Source organism: Erinaceus europaeus, chromosome 10, assembly GCF_950295315.1.
Source record: "Erinaceus europaeus chromosome 10, mEriEur2.1, whole genome shotgun sequence".
In the NCBI taxonomy this organism is placed as follows: Eukaryota; Metazoa; Chordata; class Mammalia; order Eulipotyphla; family Erinaceidae; genus Erinaceus; species Erinaceus europaeus.
In genome coordinates, this window is record NC_080171.1 from 31,710,912 (window position 1) to 31,732,573 (window position 21,662).

At 38.6% G+C, this 21,662-nt stretch overlaps 1 protein-coding gene and 1 pseudogene across 2 annotated transcripts in view; both read left to right on the forward strand.

Annotated features, from left to right (window-relative positions):
- Positions 1–21,662, forward strand: part of UBQLN1 (ubiquilin 1) — a 41,525-nt gene that overhangs the window by 4,800 nt on the left and 15,063 nt on the right. Inside the window, exons 1-4 of one of the 2 annotated variants that reach the window (XM_060199509.1) lie at positions 1,410–1,433; positions 17,333–17,484; positions 19,474–19,592; positions 20,915–21,180. In XM_060199509.1, coding sequence (XP_060055492.1) covers positions 1,425–1,433; positions 17,333–17,484; positions 19,474–19,592; positions 20,915–21,180 — 546 coding nt within the window. In that variant the 5' untranslated portion in view covers positions 1,410–1,424. Of the gene's footprint in view, positions 1–1,409; positions 1,434–17,332; positions 17,485–19,473; positions 19,593–20,914; positions 21,181–21,662 lie in introns of those variants that run through there. The other variant, XM_060199508.1, reaches the window with a different exon arrangement.
- Positions 4,820–4,919, forward strand: LOC132541068 (U6 spliceosomal RNA; annotated as a pseudogene).

The following is a 21,662-nucleotide window of genomic DNA, read 5'->3' on the forward strand; positions in this document are numbered from 1 at the left end:
AGGAGCAGTGCTGCAAGTATCTCTTCTCTGTGTCTCACCCACTCTCAAAAAAATTTTTTTTTTTTTTTTTGCAGAAATGGAGTAGTCTTGTAGACACTGAGCCCCAGTGATAATCTTGATGATCAAAAAAAAAAAAAAAGGACGTGCTTAAAAGATTTTTCAAATGATTTGTAAAGTTCTACTAAAGATAGGTCATTTTGTGATTTAGATTCTATTAAAAGATTTTGATTTAAATGATTTCTTATAAATCACCTGCTATTATTAAAATAAACTCAGTGACAAAGATTTATATCAGAAATTCACCTACAAATTGGGAAATACTTGGTCCTTTAAATTCATTTTTAGGGTCTGGGGAGATAGTACAATGGTTATACAGCAGAGTTTCATGCCTGCAGCTTTAAGGTCTCGGGTTTAATCCTTGTCAGCACCATAAACCAATTTAAATTTAAATTGCTCTGCCATCTGCACAGCTCATAGCTTACTGCAATTTTTTTTTTTAAAAAAAGGAGAAAATGAGATCATAAAGTTTCTTTTTATTTGTGGGGGAGGAGGGAGGTATCATCTCTGGGTCTTCAGTTTAGTAGACTGACTTTTCCAGATAAAGAGGGGGCAAGAGGAAGAAAACAGTGTAACAGTCTACCCCTCAATAATGTGGATACCAGGCTCCAACCTGGGCTGTGCAGATGGCAGAGCAATTTAAATTTATATTTTTACTTATCTTGGAGGTAAAGAAGATAAGATAAATAAGAGACCTCCAGAATGATAATTGAAAATAACCTTCAACCAGATAAATCCTATTCTCTTTAATTTTAAGTTTTCTTTCAATAAGTTGTTACTATTATTTTGCCAGAGCACTGCTTTGGTCTGGTTTGAACAGTGGTGATGCAGGGGATTGAACCTGAGACTTTGGAGCTTCAGGAATGAGAGTCTTTTGCATAACCATTATGATATCTGTCTCCCACTCAATAAGTGTTTATTTATTAGGTAGAGACAGTAATTGAGAGGGGTGAGAGAGATACACCTGCAGCACTGCTTCACCACTTGCAAAGCTTTCCTCCTGCAGGTGGGGACCTGAAGCTTGAACCTTGGGTCTTTATACATTGTAACGTGCACTTAACTAGGTGCAGCACCACCAGCCCCTGGGTCTTATAATTTATAATGCCATGAAGTCTTTGTGTATGTATGTCTTTAAAGTTTTTTTTTTTTTAATTATCTTTACTTGTTTATTGGATAGAGACTGTCAGAAATTGAGAGGGAAGGGGATGATAGGGAGAGAGACACCTGCAACACTGATTCACCACTTGTAAAACTTTCCCCCTGCAGGTGGGGACTGGGGGCTCAAACCCAGGTCCTTGCACATTGTAACATGTGCGCTCAATCGGGTGTGACAGTATCCAGCCCCTCTTCAAGAATTTCTAAGGCAGATGAACGTGGTATGTGAGTGTGATTAAAATTAATGCAGATAGTGAAGGGAAGCTTCCATATAATTGTAACAGTTTGGTCCCTTAGTTGTAAAACCACTGATACATAGTTAGGTGAAACACTCAAGTGATATGTAATCCAGCTTCAGAAAATATCTTTATCACTTAATCACTGGGGGCTTTGGAGAGTATTAACATTCTTAGACATAAGAAATTTTATTGAATAGAATTGGACCTTTCCAGTTGGATTGATTTGGGAAACTGAACAGTGCACCTGGTTAAGTGCACATTTTATCAGTCGGACTAATTTGAAGTGAGCTAAATATATTTTACATCCCATACTTTGAAAACTTCTGATTATTATTTCACTTGGTATAATGTTTTCAAGCACATCTCACTATTTTTACTGGGCTAATGGAGAAGTCATGATGTATATTTCTGTGCAAAAATGTCATGACTTTTCCCACCACCCAATATTTATTGCTGAATAATATTCCCTATGTATGCATACCATGTTTTATCTTTTTATCAGTTGATAAACATGTTGGACCAGTTTACTGTTACGATTGATGTTTCTTTGAATGCTCACATACATTTTTGTGTGTACATAAATTTCCATTTTGAGGGAGTATTTGCCACTGAGTGGAATTACTGAGTCACATGGTATTTTTACATTTAAGGAACTGCTGTGCTATTTTTCCAAAGTGGCTGTATGATTTTAAATCCCCATTAGAAACTTGAGAGAAGTCCAGTTGCTCCACATTTGCTGTTGTCTGTCTTTGATTAAAGCCACCTTGGTTGCCTTGAACTGGTTTCTCAGTGTGATTACTTATATTCTAGTACTCAAGCATTACTTCTCAGTGTGATCTGGGGATTCTGGTGACCCTTTTAGGATCCTAGACCACGAACTAAAATCTTTCTCTCTCTCTTTTTTTAAGTAACTCTGAGATTTTTTTTTTTTCCACTTAAGTATGAGGTCCTGAGTTCATTCCCCGGCAGCATGTTCATAAGTGATGCTCTGGTTCTCTTCTCTCTCTTCCTGTTTTTCTCATAAGTAAATAAAACTTAAATTGAAAAATGTATAAAGCTAGTGGCACTCCATTTATTTTAGACTTCAAACTCTGATACAGTTTCTGCCTGCTTCATTCTTCTACCTGATTTCCTCTTGGTCTTTGACTCTTGCCATGTTGACTTTTTTTCCTCTTAATCTGTTACTGCTTCAACCCCCTCACCCCCTCAGAATTTTTGTACACTTTGTTCTTGCTACTTAAAATGCTCATCTCTTAAATCTTAGAGTGCATGCATTTATGCTTGATCTGATGTGTATATATGTACTTAGACAATATATACGTAGTGATCCTTTATAGAAAAGGGTTTGTTTACCCACCTGTAATTTTTTTTTTTTTTTTTTTTTTTAACTGGAGAACTCTTCAGCTCTGGTTTATGGTAGTATGGGGAGATTGAACCTGGGACTTCAGAGCTTCAGGCATGACAGCCTCTTTGCATAACCATTATGTTATCTACCCTTGCCCTCCCACCTGTAATTTTCTAAGTATTCCTCTTAAGCAGTTGGAACTATTCCCCCACACTTTTACCTTTCTTTTTACTTGTATTGTTTCTACTTTTTTGTTTGTTTATTATTAACAAATTGAGAAAGAAGAAAAATGTGTTGGTATGTTAGTTCCTAAGTGTATTGAAATGTGGTCTGCAGTTTGGAGAGAGCATGAGCATGAACCTTGGAATCTGAGAAAGCTTAACTTTGGACCAGCTGCTTTAGACACCTCACTGCAACTTTTTTAAACATGTAATTTAAGACCTATGTCACTGTACTGGTTGGGGGAGTTAGTGGGATAATATGTATAAAGAGCCTGGCTCAGTTGTATATTTTACTTATTTTTAAAATTAATTAATTTTTCTTATTGCCACCAGGATTATCGCTGGGGTTCAGGTTGGCACTATGAATCCACCTCTTCTGGAAGTCATTTTTTTCCTTTCTATTTTATTTGACAAGACAGAATTTGGGGGGGGGGGGGAGCGACAGACAGACACCTAGAGACCCTGCATTACAGCTTGTAAAGCATCCCCCCCTACATGTGGGGAGCAGGGGCTTGAATCTAGGTTCTTGAGCATGGTGATACGTGCCCTTAACCAGGTACTCCACCGCCTGGGCCCCTATGCTTATATTGATTTCTTTCTTTTGGACTCTTTTGTTTGCTAGTCAATTGAATTTTTAAGTTTTGTGGTGGAAGCTTTGTGCCCTTGCAGGTATGTAGTGAAAGGTTTAGTTTATTCTTTGTCTAGTTTTGATTATAGAAAGACTTAAAAATGTATATTTTATGCCTAGTGCACTGTAGAATATGCCTGTTTATTTTATATTTATAACAGCATGCCCTATTCCCATATAGGTGCTCCGAAGTACTTTGTTATATTTGATGTAATATGCTCAACTCAGGCTTATGGTGGTGTGGGAGACTATGGTGCCTCAGGCATGAGAGTTTCTTCACATAACCATTATACTATCTAACCCCCCCTGCAATATATATTTTTTAAATTATGAATTTTTAAGGAGAGTGAGAGGACAACCAGAGTATCACTGTGTTACATTTGATGCCAGGGGTTGAACTCATTATCTTATGCTTGTGAGTCCAGTGCTGTATCCACTGTGTCACCCCCTAGGCCTGTCTTTTGACTGCTGGTGCTGGAGATCAAACATGGAACCTTTCACATAATAGGACCCATGCACTACTCCTTAGCTGGCTCCCTGACCCTTATACAGTGTTTTGTTTTTTATGAGAAGACTTGAGACGTTTGGAGAATGTCTGGCAGAACTATCACATAAGGTGATTTATTGAGCTTGGATCTGTGTTTCAAGAGCTATTAACATTATGGAATAAGGAGCCAACTAAAAAAGCCTCTTGAATGACCTTGACCTAAATATAGAAATAACTAATGTTAATGCAGAATAATACATATACAGCTGTGTAGAGAATTCCTCCTAAATAGAATTTATATGTTTGTGCATGCTTATATCTTCAGAGCTTTTTTTTTTTTCTTTTAGAAAAAAAATTTTAGTGGGGGGTGGTGGTGATAGCACAGTGAGTTAAGACTAAGTGTGTGCACTGTAGGGGGGCCACTTCACAAGCTGTGAAGCAGGTCTGCAGGTTTCTATTTTCCTCTCCCCCTCCTCTCGATTTCTCTCTTTCCTATTCACCAATAACAAGAACAGCAACAACAACAACAAAATGGGGGAAAATGGCCTCCACAAGCAGTGGATTCATACTGCAGACACCAAGCCCCAGTGATAACCCTGGAGGGAAAAAAAAACTTAAAATATTATCCTTATTTGTTGGATAGACACAGCCATAAATCGAGAAGGAAGGAGAGAGAGAGAAAGAATATCACTTCAGCAGCACATATACTAAAATTGGAGTGATACAGATGCTAGCATGGCCCCTGCACAAGGATGACATGCAAATTCGTTAAATGTTCCATAGTTAGAGAGAGAGACACCTACAACCCTGCTTGACCAGTTGCAAATCTTTCTCCTTGTAAGTGGGGATCTGGGTCTTGAACCTGGGTCCTTGTGCATTGTAACATGTGCGCTCAACCAGGTGCGCTACCTCCCAGCCCCCAGAGCTTATTTTTACTTAGAAACATTGCAAATTTTTAAAAAATATTTATTTTCCCTTTTGTTGCCCTTGTTTTTTTATTGTTGTTGTAATTATTGTTGTTACTGATGTCGTCGATGTTAGAGAAATGGCAAGAGGGGAAGACAGAGAAGAGGAGGAGGAGAGAAAGACGGACACCTGGCAGACCTGCTTTACCACCTGTGAAGCGACTCCCCTGCGGCGGGTGGGGAGCCAGGGTCTCAAACTGGGATCCTCATGCCGGTCCTTGCACTTCACGCCATGTGCCCTTAACCCACTGCGCTACCGCCTGACTCCTGCAAAATACTTTTTCATGAGGATATTTAAAAGGAGCAGAGATAAGCTATTTAGATGTGGACTAACCTAAAATCACATTAACTTCAAATGTTTATAAGTTCATTGTTTATCCTTTCATAGTTAGGTTAGCAATATTTGAGTGCATGAATGTGAGTATTGTGCCCAAGCATTTTCAGGTACTTCTTTCTCTCTCTCCCCCTCACCAGAGCACCTCTCAGCTCTAGTTTATGGTGGTGGTGCAGGGAATTGAACCTGGACCTTCCTAGCCATTAAATGTGTACGTTTCAATTAAAAAAAATTTTTTTTTTTTTTTGATAGCACAGAATAGACACCTGTACCACTGCTTCACTTGTGAGGCTTCCCTCTGTAGGTGGGAACTGTGGGCTTGAAATCTGATCCTTTGCATGGTGATGTGCGTGCTTAATTGGGTGCACCACCGCCTAGCCCCTCACTTTCTTAAAACAATCAAAACCAGGAGTACGAGAAGTAGGCTTTTAGCAGCTGAGATTGCATATCATAAGAGATGATATGCTAAATCTTATTTTCATCTCATGATACTGTTTCAGTTTCTTCCAGTATTCTATTTTATATAGTTTAAAATTATTATTATTTTACCAGAGCCCTTATCAACTCTGATTTATGGTGGTGCTGGGTGTTTATTTTTCTTCCTTAAATTAAAATCAAAAGATTAAAATTAGCAATTTTAGAGGAAGGTGGAGATAGGCTATCAAGACAAAAGTTGCCAGTCAGATTTTTAAAAAGGACTCAGCATTATATAATTGTTAAATTATATTCAGTGGAGTGGAAACAAATTTGGTGCTCTTACAAGGGAGATTTTAATTACCTAGGGAATTCACTGATGTGAAACACCTGATTTTGGATGATGAGAAAATGAGAGGCTGTTGAATGCTGTGTACATGCTGTGCTGGTTTCTGGGTTTTTCTCCCTTTTGTTGCCCTTTTTTATTGTTGTTATTGATGTTGTTGTTAGATAGAACAGAGAGAAATGGAGAGAGGAGGGCAAGACAGAGGGGGAGAGAAAGACACCTGCAGACCTGCTTCACTGCCTGTGAAGCGACTCCCCTACAGTTGCAGAGACGGGAGCTCAAACGGATCCTTGTGCCAGTTCTTGCTCTTTGTGCCACTTGTGATTAACCCGCTTCGCCACTGCCCCCGACTTCTGCTGTGCTGGCTTCAAATAATTAAATTATTTATTTGAGGTACATTAGAATTTTGATATGTGTATTTGTTGAGAAAGATGAAATCACATTTCCCAACTCTTGCTTTTAGATTGTGTAAGACTAGAGGAGGAAACATAGTATTTATAAGAAATACTAACTCCCTGATAGTGTCATTTTATCAGTACTTCCATGTTGAGTTGGTGGAAGTTCATCAATTTAAGGACAAAAATATAAGAATGTATGCAGTCTAGGAGTAAATAAAAGGAGATTATTCTCTTTTGGGGAGTGGCACTCTAGTACTTTGACTTTTTTTTTGTTGTAAAAGAAAGTGTTCTTAAAACAAACATGCAAATAATGTTCAAATGTTTGAGAATATTTTGGAAAATTAGGACAAGTATAATCTGAACATATTTCCCTCTAATTCATTCATTCACTCATTCTTTCTTTCCCCTTTTGTTGCCCTTGTTTTTTATTTTTGTAGTTGTTGTTGATGTCATCATTCTTAGGACAGAGAGAAATGGAGAGAGGAGGGGAAGACGGGGAGAGAAAAACAGATACCTGTAGACCTACTTCACCACCTGTGAGGCAACTCCCCTGCAGGTTGGGGGAGGGTGTCCTTAAGATGGTCCTTGGGCTTTGCACCACGTGCGCTTAACCCGCTGTGCTACCACCTGACTCCCTTCCCTCTAATTTATCTTACCGTGCATGATATTAGATTGTTGTAAAAGTCAGGACGTATTTTTCTATGTAAAAATCTGTCAAGACTTTTCCAACAACCCAATGGGGCAACAAAAGGGAATAAATAAATATTTAAAAAAAAAGTTTAAGGATATCTGATCTAAATGTCATTTTTTTTTTGTCCTGAAAATCTTTGACATTGTTAAATTGATATGTTTGAATTAAATTTTTTAAATGTAGCTTACTTGGAAAAATGTCATATCTGATAACAACATAATTGAAATGTTTATTTACCAGATCACTGCTCAAGTCTGGTTTTTGGTGGTTGGGGGATTGAAGGTGGAACTTCAGAGCCTTAGGCATGAGAGTCTCTTTGCATAACTATAATGCTATCTCCTTCACCCACCTTCATACTATTTGATTTCTCCTCCTTCCTTCCTTTCATGATTTAAAGGTGTTTTACAAAATTATGAGGTAATGGGTATAATTCCATACTTTTCCCACAGAGTTCTGTGTCTCTATCCCTTCCATTGGAAATTGTTGTAGTGCTCCCAAGGGAATGATAGGAACTGTCATTTCTGTAACTATCTATATTCATTTATATATATTTGCTTCCCCCTCCCCATGGTCCTGCTTTCTGTTCCTTTCTAAGTCATACCTACATACATTTATTACTATTTCCAACTGTCCCTCCTTTTTTCCTCTTCTCTCTACAGGTAATTGGAGAGTTCAGAGCCCTCTGATCATTCCCCCCCCAACTCCCACACCCTAGCCCCCACCCCGGAAGATTATTTGATTTCTGTCTATTCAGTGATATTTCTTTTGGATTAGTTTTTTTTTTATTGTTCCTCATTTAATATTTCAGCATGTATCTAAGACAACAACCTTTAAAATAATAGTACATGTGGTCTGGGAGGTGACACAGTGGATAAAGTGTTGGACTCTAAAGCTATGAGGTCCTGAATTCAATCCCTGGCAGCACATGTACCAGAATGATGTCTGGTTCTTTCTCTCTCTCCTCCTATCCCTCTCATTAATAAATAAATAAAATATTTTTAAAATCATGGTACACAAAGCATAGTATGTTATTTTACTTGCTAATGAGAATCTTTTTTTTTTTTTTTTTTTAGCAGAATGATAGTATTTGTTACTCTGTATTTTAACTTTAAAAGAAATGGACTTTGTTGAGCAGTTTTAGACTCACTGCATATGGTGTGGAGATGAAGATGTTCTTACACTCCTTTCTTCTTGCCTTCTCAGCTTCCCCTACCACCAGCATCACCCTCAGCACAGTACATTCATTGAAATGGATGGACTTACACTACACACATTATCTCCTGGTGTCTGTAGTTTGAGATTCTTGGTTTTTGTACTCTGTAGGTTTCTGACAAATAAGCAGTGGCATACTCTGTCTCTTTTCCCCCAATCCTGAACAACTACTGATAATTTTACTGTTCCCATAGATTATGTAGCTTTTTCAGATTAATTTCTTTGGTATGTTAGTATGCATTTGGGGTTTCTTCACATCTTTCTATGGTTTATAGCTTACTTTAAAAGTATTTTTATTTAATATTTTTAAAAATGTCATTTTTGGGGGGTGACTGGAAGCCTTGAACCCAGGTCCTTACACTTGTAACATGTGCATTCAACCAGGTGCACCACCACCGGGTCCCAAAAGAATATTTTATTGTCAATGTCCATTTAACTACTGAAGAACATTTGGCTCAAAGAACAAGCAGTTAATGAATGAAACTTGTTATATGCATCTGTTTGCAGGTTTTGTGTGGAAGTGACTTTTTAGCTTCTTTGTGTAAATACCAGTGAGTGTGTGTTGTATTGAACGGCAAGACAATGCTTAATTTTGTAAAACAAACAAACAAACAAACAAAAAACCACTGCCATACTTCCAAAATGGCCTTACCGTTATGCATGCCAAGTAGCAGTGAATGAGAGTTGCTGTTGCTCCATATCATTGCCAAAATTTGGTGTTTGTATTTTGTCACGTTTATTTACTTTATTTTTTCACCATTGGCATTTCACTGCTTGGAGTTGACTTTTTTCAGATAGAGAGACAGGGAAAGACACTACAGCACCAAAACTGCTTCTAGTGTAGTGGCACTAGACTGGACCAAGCAGGCTCACTATCCCGGTGATCTGACTTGCTGGCTCTTGTTTTGCCATTCTGATAGGTATGTGGTGGTCTCTCTTAAATTTCCATTCCTAAGTGGAATATGATATGGAACATCTTTTCGTAGTTTTTGTGTGTGTATTTTTAGTGAGGTATCCTTTAATGTTTTGCCTGTCTACCACTTATCAATTCCGTGGCCTCCAGATGTATCTTTTTTGCAAAAAACCTTCTAGTCTGTTTTGTCTCTCTATTGGGAAATTACTCTTTTCACTGGGGAGGATTCTCATAGCTGGTTGAAACACCAGCTTGGATATCTGAGGACCCAAAAACTGCTGTTTCAATTCCTGGAAACACTGTAATCCAGAAGTGAGCAGTGCTTTGGTGTTATCTCTGTCTCAAACACATAAACATTTTAAATTAATTTTCAAAAATGAGAAGCAAACAAACATTTTCATATTGCAGGGGTTGACACGCTTCTTATTTCTGCTTTGTTTAGGATGTATTATGCAATGTTGAATAGGAGTGATGAGAGTGGACATCTTTGCTTTGTTCCTGACCTTAGAGGGAAAACATTCATTTGCTCACCATTAAGTATGTTAATTACAGGTTTTTAAAAAGTATATATAAACTATATCCATATAGTTTATATATGTAATTTTACAGATGTTAACTGTATATATATTTTATCAAGTAATTTTCATTATATCCCTGATTTGCTTGAGAGTTTTGTTAATGAATTTTTAAAAATGTTTTCTGGACTGGGGAGATAGCATAGTAATTATACAAAAGACTTTTAAGCCAGATCCTCTAGAGGTCCAGGTTCAATCCCTAGAACCACCATAAGCCATAGCTGAGCAGTGCTCTGGTAAATAAAATATGCTTTCTTACTACTGACTGACTAAATTGTGTGGATTTTTGTTTTATCTGTTAATATAGTGAATTATCACATTGATTTTTGCTTGGTTTTATATTTCCAAAATAAACTTTACTTGAACACATAAAATTACCTTGTTTCTATGTTGCTGAATTTGATTTGTCAGTATTTTGTGGAAGATTTCTGTATTTGTTTTAATGAAGGGAGGCATTGCTTTGTGATTTTACTGTACTTTTCTGGTTAGGGTAATGCTATCTCATGAAATTGAGACAGTGTTTCATCTTCTGCCTGAAGAGAGTGGGTGAGTTTTGCTAGCTTGAATCTTGCAAAAAATTGTTCTGATTCATCAGTTAAATTTGTATTTTCCCTTATTGTCTTTGTAAGATCTGTAGGTATTCCCTTTATGATGTTCTTGGTATTAATAATTTATGACTTTTTATTTATTATTATTTTTATATCCGAGCACTGCTCAGCTCTGGTTTCTCGGTGGTTGTTGGTGGGGTGGGCATTGAACCTGGGATTTTGGAGCCTCAGGCACAAGAGTCACTCTGCATAACCATTATGCTGTCTACTTTTTGACTTGATTTTGTTGACTTCTACTTTACTTTTGCTTTTTTTAGAAAAAGGTTTCTAGGGGCAAGGTGGTAGCGCACCTGGTTAAGTGCACACACTACAATGTGCAAGGCCTTGGGTTCAAGCCCCTGGTCCCCACCTGCAGTGGGAAAGCTTAACAAGTGGTGAAGTAGAGCTGTAGGTGTCTCTGTGTCTCTCTCCCTCTCTGTCTCCCTCCCCTCTCAATTTCTGTCTCTATCCAATAATAAATAAATAAAAGTTAAAAAAAAGGAAAAAATCTTATTAAAAAAAGGTTTCTAGGGAGTCGGGCAGTAGTGCAGCGGGTTAAGTGCAGGTGGCGCAAAGCGCAAGGACCAGCATAACCAGCCCCCGGCACCCTACCTGCAGGGGAGTCACTTCACAGGCGGTGAGGCAGGTCTGCAGGTGTCTTGTCTTTCTCTCCCCCTCTCTGTCTTCCCCTCCTCTCTCCATTTCTCTGTTCTATCTAACAATGACAACATCTATAACAACAACAGTAATAACTACAACAATGAAAAACAAGAGCAACAAAAGGGAAAATAAATTAAAAAAAAAACTTTTTTGGGGGGAAGGGGAGGAGAAAGAGACCAGAGCACTACTCACCTCTGGTTTATGGTGGTGCTGGGAATTGAATCCAGGACCTCAGACCCTAAGGCATGAAAGTCTTTTGCATAACCATTATGCTGTGTCTCCAGCCCCTCCACTTTAGCTTTTAATTCTTTATTTGGACTTTATTACTCCCCCTTCAGGTTTAAAAGAAATGAGTTTTAGATTACTGGTTTGCTACCTTTGAGCCTTTACTACTGTAATTTCTCCTAATTAGGTGTATCTTAGAACTTTTGACATGTTACTTTAATTTTCTCTTAGTTGAAAATATTTTCTAACTTCTGAAGGTTTCTTCTTTTACTAGTTAATTATTTAGAAGTATTATGTCGGGAGTCGGGTGGTAGTGCAGCGGGTTAACCGCACATGGCACCAAGCACAAGGACCAGCATAAGGATCCCAGTTCGAGCCCCAGATCCCCACTTGTAGGGGGAGTCGCTTCACAGGCGTTGAAGCAGGTCTGCAGGTGTCTGTCTTTCTCTCCCCCTCTCTCTCTTCCCCCTCCTCTCTCCATTTCTCTCTGTCCTATTCAACAACAATGACATCAATAACAACAATAATAACTATAAGAACAATAAAACAAGGGCAACAAAAGGGAATAAATAAATATAAATTTTTTTTTTAAAAAAAGTATTTTGTCTAACCTAGGGATTTTCCACATAGTTTCTTGTTGTAGATGTTTGTTGGTTATTATAAAAGATAAATTTTTTATGATTTTGAATTTTCAGCTTTTGTTTTATGACCCAGTTTGTGGCCTGTCTTGGTGAGTCTTACATGTCTTTTAGTAATTTCATTTTCATTTTTTGGTTTCTTCTCTTTCTCCCTTAATAATTTATTTGTTTAGGAGTTTTAAGACTTTTTTGGTGACTGTCCTTTTATGTTTTTACTGTCTTTTTGATGTTACTTAATATATTCCTTTATCACTCATGTATTTAGAGCACGCTGTATTTTTTAAACTTTAGTGTGCATCAGAATCATCTTGGGGACTTTTAAAAAAATTTATTTATTTATGAGAAAGGAGAGAGAACCAGACATCACTCTGGTACATGTGCTGCTGGGGATCAAACTCGGAACCTCATGCTGGAGAGTCCAGCTTTATCCACTGTGCCACCTCCCGAAGCACACAGACTTTTTTTTTTTCCTCAGAGCGTTACTTAGCTCTGGTTTATGGTGGTGTGGAGGATTGAACTTGGGACTTTAGAGCCTCAGGCATGAAAGTCTCTTTGCATAACTATTATGCTACCTACCCCCTCCAGGACTTGTTAAATCATAGATTGCTGTGGTTTCTGATTTGGCTTGTTTGGATTTGCATATCTACCAAGTTAGCCTTGAAACAGTGAATATTGCTTATCTAGGGACTGCTTATCTGCCCATTTTAGAGCAGAGTTTCCTAACCTCATCACTACACTACTGCCATTTTGAATTGGATCATTCTTTGGTGTTGGAATCACCCTGTGCATTGTGGGATGTTTAGCAGTGTCTTTAGATTTTACCTACTAACTGCCAGTGAAATGCCAGACATTTCCAAGTGTACCCAGGGTGGATTAAAAACAAAAAACCCAGCCTCCAGTGGGAACTACTGATCTTTTTTTTGCTATTGTTGTCTCTGGGGTTTCACTGTTCTAGGATGACTTTTTTTTTTAAGATAGACACAGAGGGAAAGACCACCACAACACTGAAACTATCTGGAATACTATGTGCGCCACACAGAAAGCTCACTAGCCAAGTGGATTATATTGCCAGTCTTCTAACCATATGTTTTTGGTATTGTACTTTAATTCTTTTCACTTTTTTTTTTAAAGAGAAGTGAAACTGAAAGTCTACCTACCTCTTCCTTCCCCCCTCCCCATTCCTACTTCTCAGATTTGATTCTAGTGTACATGTTAAGGTACTTTGCTTCCCAGAAAAGTAACCACAGAGTTGGGAGATGTGAAACATAACTATATGTTATATATCTTAGACTGTAAGTGGCTTCCTGAAAGCTTTATTGAGAATTTCTGTTTCTATCTTTGACACTGTTGTCATTTTTTTTTTTATCTCACATTTTCTAAATACCAAGTGTTTGAGCCCTATCAGCCCCTAACCTTGACAGATTTGATTGATATCTTTAGTACTAGATTAGACTAGTCATGTCATTTGACTATGTTGCAGTCAGTTGTTTTAACATCTTATGGGGCAAGGATAGATAGCATAAGAGTTTCATGCCTGGGGGTCAGGCGGTAGTGCAGCAGGTAGTGCAGCAGGCAAAGCACAAGGACCGGCGTAAGGTCCCCGTTTGAGCCCCTGGCTCCCCACCTGCAGGGGAGTTGCTTCACAGGCGGTGAAGCAGGTCTGCAGGTGTCTGTTTTTCTCCTTCTCTGTCTTGCCCTCCTCTCTCCATTTCTCTCTGTCCTATCCAACAATGACATCAACAACAACAACAATAATAACTACTACAACAACAAACAGGCAACAAAAAGGAAATAAATATTTTTTAAAATATTTAAGAAAAAAAGAGTTTAATGCCTAAGGCTCCAAAAGTCCCCCGTTTAGTCACTGGCACCACCATAAGCCAGAGCTGGTAGTGCTCTGGTTTTTTTTTTTTTTTTTTTTTTTAATGTTATAAAGGTACCTGTTTAGGATTACTTTGTAACTCTCAATTTTATCTTGGTAGCATTTTTGGAAATAGATGTAAAAGTATTTTGTTTCACTTAATTTGGTTTTTTTTTTAAATATTTATTTGTGGTTTATAAGGTTGTAAAATTACAGCGTAAAATTCCACACTTCACCCCCCACCAAAGTTATGTGCTCCCACCCTCCCATAGTATTTATTTATTTATTTATTTATTGCCTCCAGGATTATTGCTGGGGCTGTTTGCCTATACTACGAATCCACTGCTCCTGGAGGCCATTTTTCCCATTTTGTTATGCTGCTTGTTGTTGTTATTATTATGGTTGTCATTGCTGTTGTTGGATAGGACAGAGAAAAATCAAGAGAGGAAGAGAGACAAAGATAGATGGAAAGAGGGGAGAGAACGACAGATACCTGCAGACCTGCTTCAGGTTGCTTTGAAGCAACCCCAGCAGGTGGGTAGCTGGGGGCTTGAACCGAGATCCTTATGCCAGTCCTTGCGCTTTGTGCCACCTGATAATGTATATATTTTAAAGATATTATTTATCTAGTATTTATTGAATAGGGACAGAGAAATCCAGAGGGAAATGGGAGGTGGGGGGTGGTGGTAAGAGATCCCTGCAGCACTGCTACATCACTTGTGAAGCATCCCCCAGCAGGTTGGGGCCAGGTCCTTGTGCACTCAACCAAGTGTGCCACCGCCTTGCCTCTTTTTTTTAATCAGTGATTTTTGTTAAGAGATTTATTTATTTATTTGCTTCCAGGTTATTGCTGGGGCTCAGTGCCTGCACTATGAATCCTCTGCTCCTGGAGGCTATTTTCCCTATTTTGTTGCCCTTGTATTTGTTACATATGCGCTTAACCTGCTGCGCTACCACCCAGCCCCCCTTATTAAGAGATTTTAAGGTTACAGAGATTTAGTTTTACATCACACCTACTACCAAAATTCTGGAAATAGGAAGACTTTTATTTGTTTTTTATTATTAAGCCAGAGCACTGTCCTGCTCTGGTTTATGGTGGTGATGGGGGGGTTAAGCTTAGGAGCTCAAAAGTCTCAGGTATGAAAGTCATTTACTAGAGAGTCGGGTGGTAAAGCAGTGGGTTAAGTGAAGGTGGCTCAAGCTCATGGACCAGTGTAAGGATCCCGGTTCAGGTCTGCAGGTGTCTGTTTCCCCCTTCTATCTTCCCCATCTCTCCATTTCTCTCTGTCCTATCCAACAACAACAACAACTACAATAAAACAACAAGGACAACAAAAGGGGATAAATACTTTAAAAAGAAAGTCATTTACTTCAGGAATATGTAATAGAGATTTTTATAATCCAGTATCAAAAAGATAATCCAATTTAAAAAATGGTTAAAGTGCAACCCACAACGACCCTGGGTCCATGCTCCTAGAGGGATAGAGAATGGGAAAGCTATTGGGGAGGGGATGGGATATGGAGATTGGGTGGTGGGAATTGTGTGGAGTTGTACCCCCCCCATCCTATGATTTTGTTAATGTCTCCTTTCTTAAATAAATAAAAAAAAATGGTTAAATGATCTGAATAAACAGTGTTTCAAAGAAGATATACAAATGAAAAGATACTGAGCATATAGCTGTCAGGGAATTCAAAGCAAAATGACTTCACACCCACTGGGATATGGGTATAATAAAAAGTCAGATAGCAGCAAATATTGGTAAGGACATTCAGTGATCAGGACCCTTACACACTGTGGGGGCGCAGAATGGTGGTACTTAAGATAACACTGTTAAGTGTTCACACAGTCCCCATGTGATCCAATACTTTTTAAGTATATATACCCAAGAGAAATGAAATCATGTATCGATGCAAAAACTTACACAAAGGTTTAGAGTAGCATTATTCCTAAAAGCTGATATGTGGTAACATTTTAAATGTTCAGTAGCTGATGAAAAGATAAAGGTTAACATTATAGCTACACAGTGGAATGTTAATTTGTCCATAAAAAGGAACCCAGGTATTGGTATGTGCTATTATATAGATGAATCTTGAAAACATGCTAAGTGATAATACACAGAGTACTTATTATAGGATTGTGGTATTTTACGTATATACATATTTGTATTTATTTACTGGATAGAGAAAAAAATCAAGGGGCAGAAAGGGGGACAGTGGAGGGGAGATCCTGACCTGAGGCACTGTTGCACTGCTTGAGAAGTGTCCGTCCTGTTGTCCACACAAACACACACACAGTTGGTGAACAGGGACTTGAAGCCAGGTCCTTGCAAAAGTAACATATCTGTGTTCAACCTGGTGTACTACCACCACCTTGCTCCTTGATATGGTTGTATTTATGGAATGTCCAGAATAGGGAAATATGTGGAGACAGGAAGCAGATTATTGGTTTTAAGAGATAGGTTGTTGGTCATACTTGGTTATCGGAAAAGTCATGAAGTATTGTTCAAAAATACATCATGACTTTTCTGACAACCTAGTAGTTTAAAGGATTATGGAAAGTTGCCTTTGGTGATAGTATATGTGAATTTACTAAAAATTTACTAAAACCCATTGAATTGTATATTAAGGCTTTACATATTGTATGATGTGTGGGTTATATTTCCATAAATGCATTTTTTATAAATGCTTTACTATTATTTCAGTGGAAAATTGAAAGGCTGTGAGTAAATCTGTCCATCTCCATGTACCTCATTTTCACCTCATCTGACCTATTGTGTTTCTCTTTTTCTGTACCTCCCCTTCCCTGCTCCTTGAGAAAAAAAATCTTTTTATTATCTTTCCAACCTCTCCCATCCCCTGGCATTCATTTCTAAAACACTGTCACCTTGGTGCCTTAATTTTTTGAGACCCAATAAGATAGCATTTTTTCTGAATTTGGAATCTGTTAATACAAACTACTTGGCCCACCTGAGGTTTTCTGGTTTGGATCTTGAATTCTGATAATGGTTTGAGGAACACTGATATAGTATGAGAATAAACTTTATCACATAATATGTCTTCTCCTGTTTTTGCATTTTATTATTTCCCCTGGAAAAATCCTTCTTCAGATTCTGATTATGTATTTTCTAGTCTTAATTTGCACTGGAAGACCTTTCCTAAACTGCTCTGAGCTGTGTTTAGCTTTGTGAAATGTAGGCTACCTAAAATAAGAGCTTTGTAATAAAAGCTTTGAATTAGAGATGAGTGAAGAGGTAATGCTCATTTCCCACTAAGATCAAGTAACTGCCACAGAAAAAGATGTGTTTTTGTATTTTTAAGACTAGACTAGATGATGCTATATAAACTTTCATAATACATATTTTTGTTTTTATCTTAATTTAGTTCAAGGAAGAAATCTCTAAGCGTTTCAAATCACATACTGACCAACTTGTGTTGATATTTGCTGGAAAAATCTTAAAAGATCAAGATACCTTAAGTCAACATGGAATTCATGATGGACTTACAGTTCACCTTGTCATCAAAACACAAAACAGGTATTTAACATCCTCAGGTCTTCTCCAAGTTCTTTTCCCTCTCAGTGATGGGGCAAAAACAAAAGTTTCTGGTCACAAACGTTCTGGTCCCAGCAGCAGTATGGTTTAGAGCCATCTGGCCATCTTTAGCCCTAGCATTTCCCCCATCTGGGAGTACAAACCCCAATTTCTTTCTGGGGTGCAGAAGGCAGAGCCCTGGCTTCTGTAATTGCTTCTCCACTGGACTTTGGGTATTGGCTGCCACTGGACTTTGGGTATTGGCTGGTCAATCCACACCTCCAGCCTGTTTCTGTCTTTGGGTAGGGTTCTGGAGAGGTGAGGTTCTGGGACACGTTGGTAAGGTCCTCTGTCTGCTCAGGGAGGTCAGGATGGGATTGTAGTAGCATCTGCAGCTTAGTGACTGAAAAGTAGTAAGATACAAAGCAGGACAAAATGTTCAATAAGCAGAAACCAAAGAGTAGGATTAAAACATGAAAATAGAGACCCTAGGGTGGAAAGAAACTAGGATGTCTATTTTAGGTATATTCCTAGGAGCCCAGGATTTTAGTAATCTTTGCTTGAGCTTAATACCTAATATGAACATTGACTAGAAATATTATTGTCTGAGAGAACAGTGTCAGAGTAGATTAGAGCTTTAGAGCTGGGTTATGGCAAAGAGTGGCTCCCAAATTTGAGAAAACTAAAACTAAAACAAAGCAACACACACAAAAAAGAAAAACAAAAACCAAAAAACCAGTTTACCACATTGTTCTTTCATGGGGCTCATATGTTTAGCACAGCCTATAAAATCTTGGGACCCTATCACTCTGAGCTCACAGTCTATGGTCACAGCTGGGAACATTTTAGGCTACACTCATTACAGGAGAAGTCCTCAAGTGGCAAGTAGAATGACCCAGTCTCCATTTGAAAGGGGTGCTCATTTGTAGTGACGATCCTAGAGAGGCCCACAGAAGGGCTAATGAGGACATTCCTGATAGACGTGACCAGTGATGGCAACGGAGGGATTCCTTAGAGATACCTATAGTATATCTATGGGGGAATCCAAGGATTCCCTGACTGGGACCCCAGGTGATGAGATGGCCTGGAGCTGACCAAAATGGCCATCATTAAGTGAGCCAGTCTCGTGCCTCTCTCCAGTTTTTTAGTCCTTTCTTTGTCTGACAAGCTTAAACTTCCATCTCAGGTGTTAATATCATTTGTTATATACAAGTTGGCACTAGGTTTATAGAATTTGGCCATTAGGAAATAGACATAGGTTTTTAGTGGGATCTAAGTTAACCAAGTTTTTTTTTTTTTCTTTCACATTTATTCCTTTGATAATTATAACATAGGTTGTCTTTTAGGGGCAGTTGTGTTTTGCATGATATATAGTGTTAAAAAGATTGACAAGTGCATCACCATCGAATTTAAGGAGTATAGCTTTGCATACTTACATAATCCTAAATGTACTCACCAACAATTTCAAGTGCCACAACATTTTCAAAATTACTTCCTTTGGGTTATTCTGAATGCCTAGTTATTTCTAGTATTAGAATTTCTGAGATTCTGTTTTTATAGTCATTCACAAGATAAGATACTAAGGGTATATTTCTACACCACTCTCACCACCACAGTTCTATGTCCCCACCATCCCAACAGCGACCACCAGAGTGAGTTTTCCCAGGGTCAGAGATGTGGGTTGATAATTTTTTCCCCCTTAAAATTCATGTGTTTCAATTTTCTCTCTTTTTAATAATTTTTAAAATTTTTACTTATTGGATAGACACAGCCAGAAATCGACAGGGAAGGGGGTGATGGGGAGAGAAAGAGACATCTGCTGCCCTGCTTCACCACTTGCAGAGCTTTCCTCTGGCAGGTGGGGACCAGGGGCTCAGTCCCGGCTCCTTGCAGGACGTGTGCTCAGCCAGGTGTGCTCTCTACATTGGAATTTCAGAGGTTCTTCTGGAAATAACTCCTTTGTTTATACCATGTTTTAATTATTTTCTTTAGGTCTCAGGATCATTCAGCTCAGCAAACAAATACCAGTGGTGGAAGCAATGGTAACACATCATCAACTCCTAATAGTAACTCCACATCTGGTTCTACTACTGGCAACATTTTTGGCTTAGGTAAGTGTCTTTACTAATTTTTATAGGGATGGGAACTCTTTCTCCTCCAAGTAGTTTTGGATAAAAAGAGCAGAATTAAATGTTAAGTTACTTTAACAGCAACAATAACAAATATATATATATGTAGCTTCTTGAGTTATGTAGACTTGAGCAAATACTAGGGAAATGGTATGGAATACAGATGTGTTTGGTTAGCTTACATTTATGTCTAATAAATAGTCAATAAAGGACACATTTCTTCCACTTTTTAAAAAGGTTTTATTTATTAATGAGAAGGATAGGAGGAGAGAGGAAGAACCAGACATCACTATTATTACACATGCTGCTGGGGATTAAACTTGGAACCTCATGCTTAAGAGTCCAGTGCTTTATCCACTGTGCCACCTCCTAGACCACAGGGGCACTGCTCTCTCCCTCTCTCCTTCCTTCCTTCCTTCCTTCCTTCCTTCCTTCCTTCCTTCCTTCCTTCCTTCCTTCCTTCCTTCCCTCTCCTTCTCTCTCTCTCTCTCTCTCTCCCCTTTCCCCCATCCCCTCCCTCTCCTTCCTTTTTCCCTCCCTCCCTCCCTCCCTCCCTCCCTCCCTCCCTCCCTTCCTTCCTTCCTTCCTTCCTTCCTTCCTTCCTTCCTTCCTTCCTTCCTTCCTTCCTTCTTATTGGATAGAGACAGCCAGAAATTGAGAGGAAGGGACGGGGATGGCGGGAGTGGGGGAGAGAGAGAGAGAGAGAAACCTGCACCCCTGCTTCACCACTTGTGATGCTTTGCCCTGCAGATCTGGACCCGGGAGCTTGAGCCCAGGTTCTTGCACATTTTAATGTGTGTGCTTAACCTAGTGCACCCAGCCCCTATAGGGACACATTTCTTAATGAAAGACATGTAGTGTGTATATACCTGATTTGCCCAAATTATGTCTTTAGGAACTGACTGGTAGAACTTATGCATTACCTTGTGCGCTGTAATATGTGTGTTCAACCAGGTGCACCACCACCTGGCCCCTGCTCTCAATTTCTCGGTCTCTGTTCTATCAAAAATAAGGGTTCTGGGTTTGGACTCCCCACATTAAATAAATAAGAAAGAAAGAAATAACGTGTTATTTCAGGAATTTCTGAGATATTTGGGAGCTCTGTGCAAAGAGCCAGGGACAATGGTATTATTAATATATTTTTGTATTAAAGAAAACAAACAGTATTTAGCTATTTTTATGAGTTAAATTTGCTTTAAAATGGTTTTCTGTAGTGCACTGTTACTATAGCTAACATTTGTGCATCTCATGATTTAGCATAGAATTGATAGCTTCCATTTGTGTGTCCTCCTTTTTTCTTTTAGGAAGTGGCATTGCAGGACTTGCAGGTCTGAGTAGCTTGGGTTTGAATACTTCCAACTTCTCTGAACTACAAAGTCAGATGCAACGGCAACTTATGTCCAATCCTGAAATGATGGTCCAGATCATGGAGAATCCCTTTGTTCAAAGTATGCTCTCAAATCCTGATCTGATGAGGCAGTTAATTATGGCCAATCCACAAATGCAGCAGTTGATACAGAGAAACCCAGAAATTAGCCATATGCTGAATAATCCAGATATTATGAGACAAGTATGTTGAATTTTTCTGTTCATTTGGTTAAAAAATTACATGCTTTTAATTGTTATTTAATTTTTTAAATGCATTTATTAATAAAATGGAAACACTGACAAGACCATAGGATAAGATTCCTAGCACCAGAGCTCCATATCCCATCCTCTCCCCTAATAACTTTCCTATTCTTTATTCCTCTGTGAGTATGGACCCAGGGTCATTATGAGGTGGACGGTCTGGCTTCTGTAATTGCTTCCCCACTGAACATGGGTGTTGACAAGTCGATCCATACTCCCAGCCTCTCTTTCTCTTTCCTTAGTGGGGCAGGGCACTGGGGAAGCGGGGCTCCAGGACATATTGGTGGAGTCATCTGCCTAGGGAAGTCTGGTTGGCATCATGTTAGCATCTAGAACCTGGTAGCTGAAAAAGAGTTAACATATAAAGCCATACCAATTGTTGATTAATCATGAACCTAAAGGCTGGAATATTGCAGATGAATA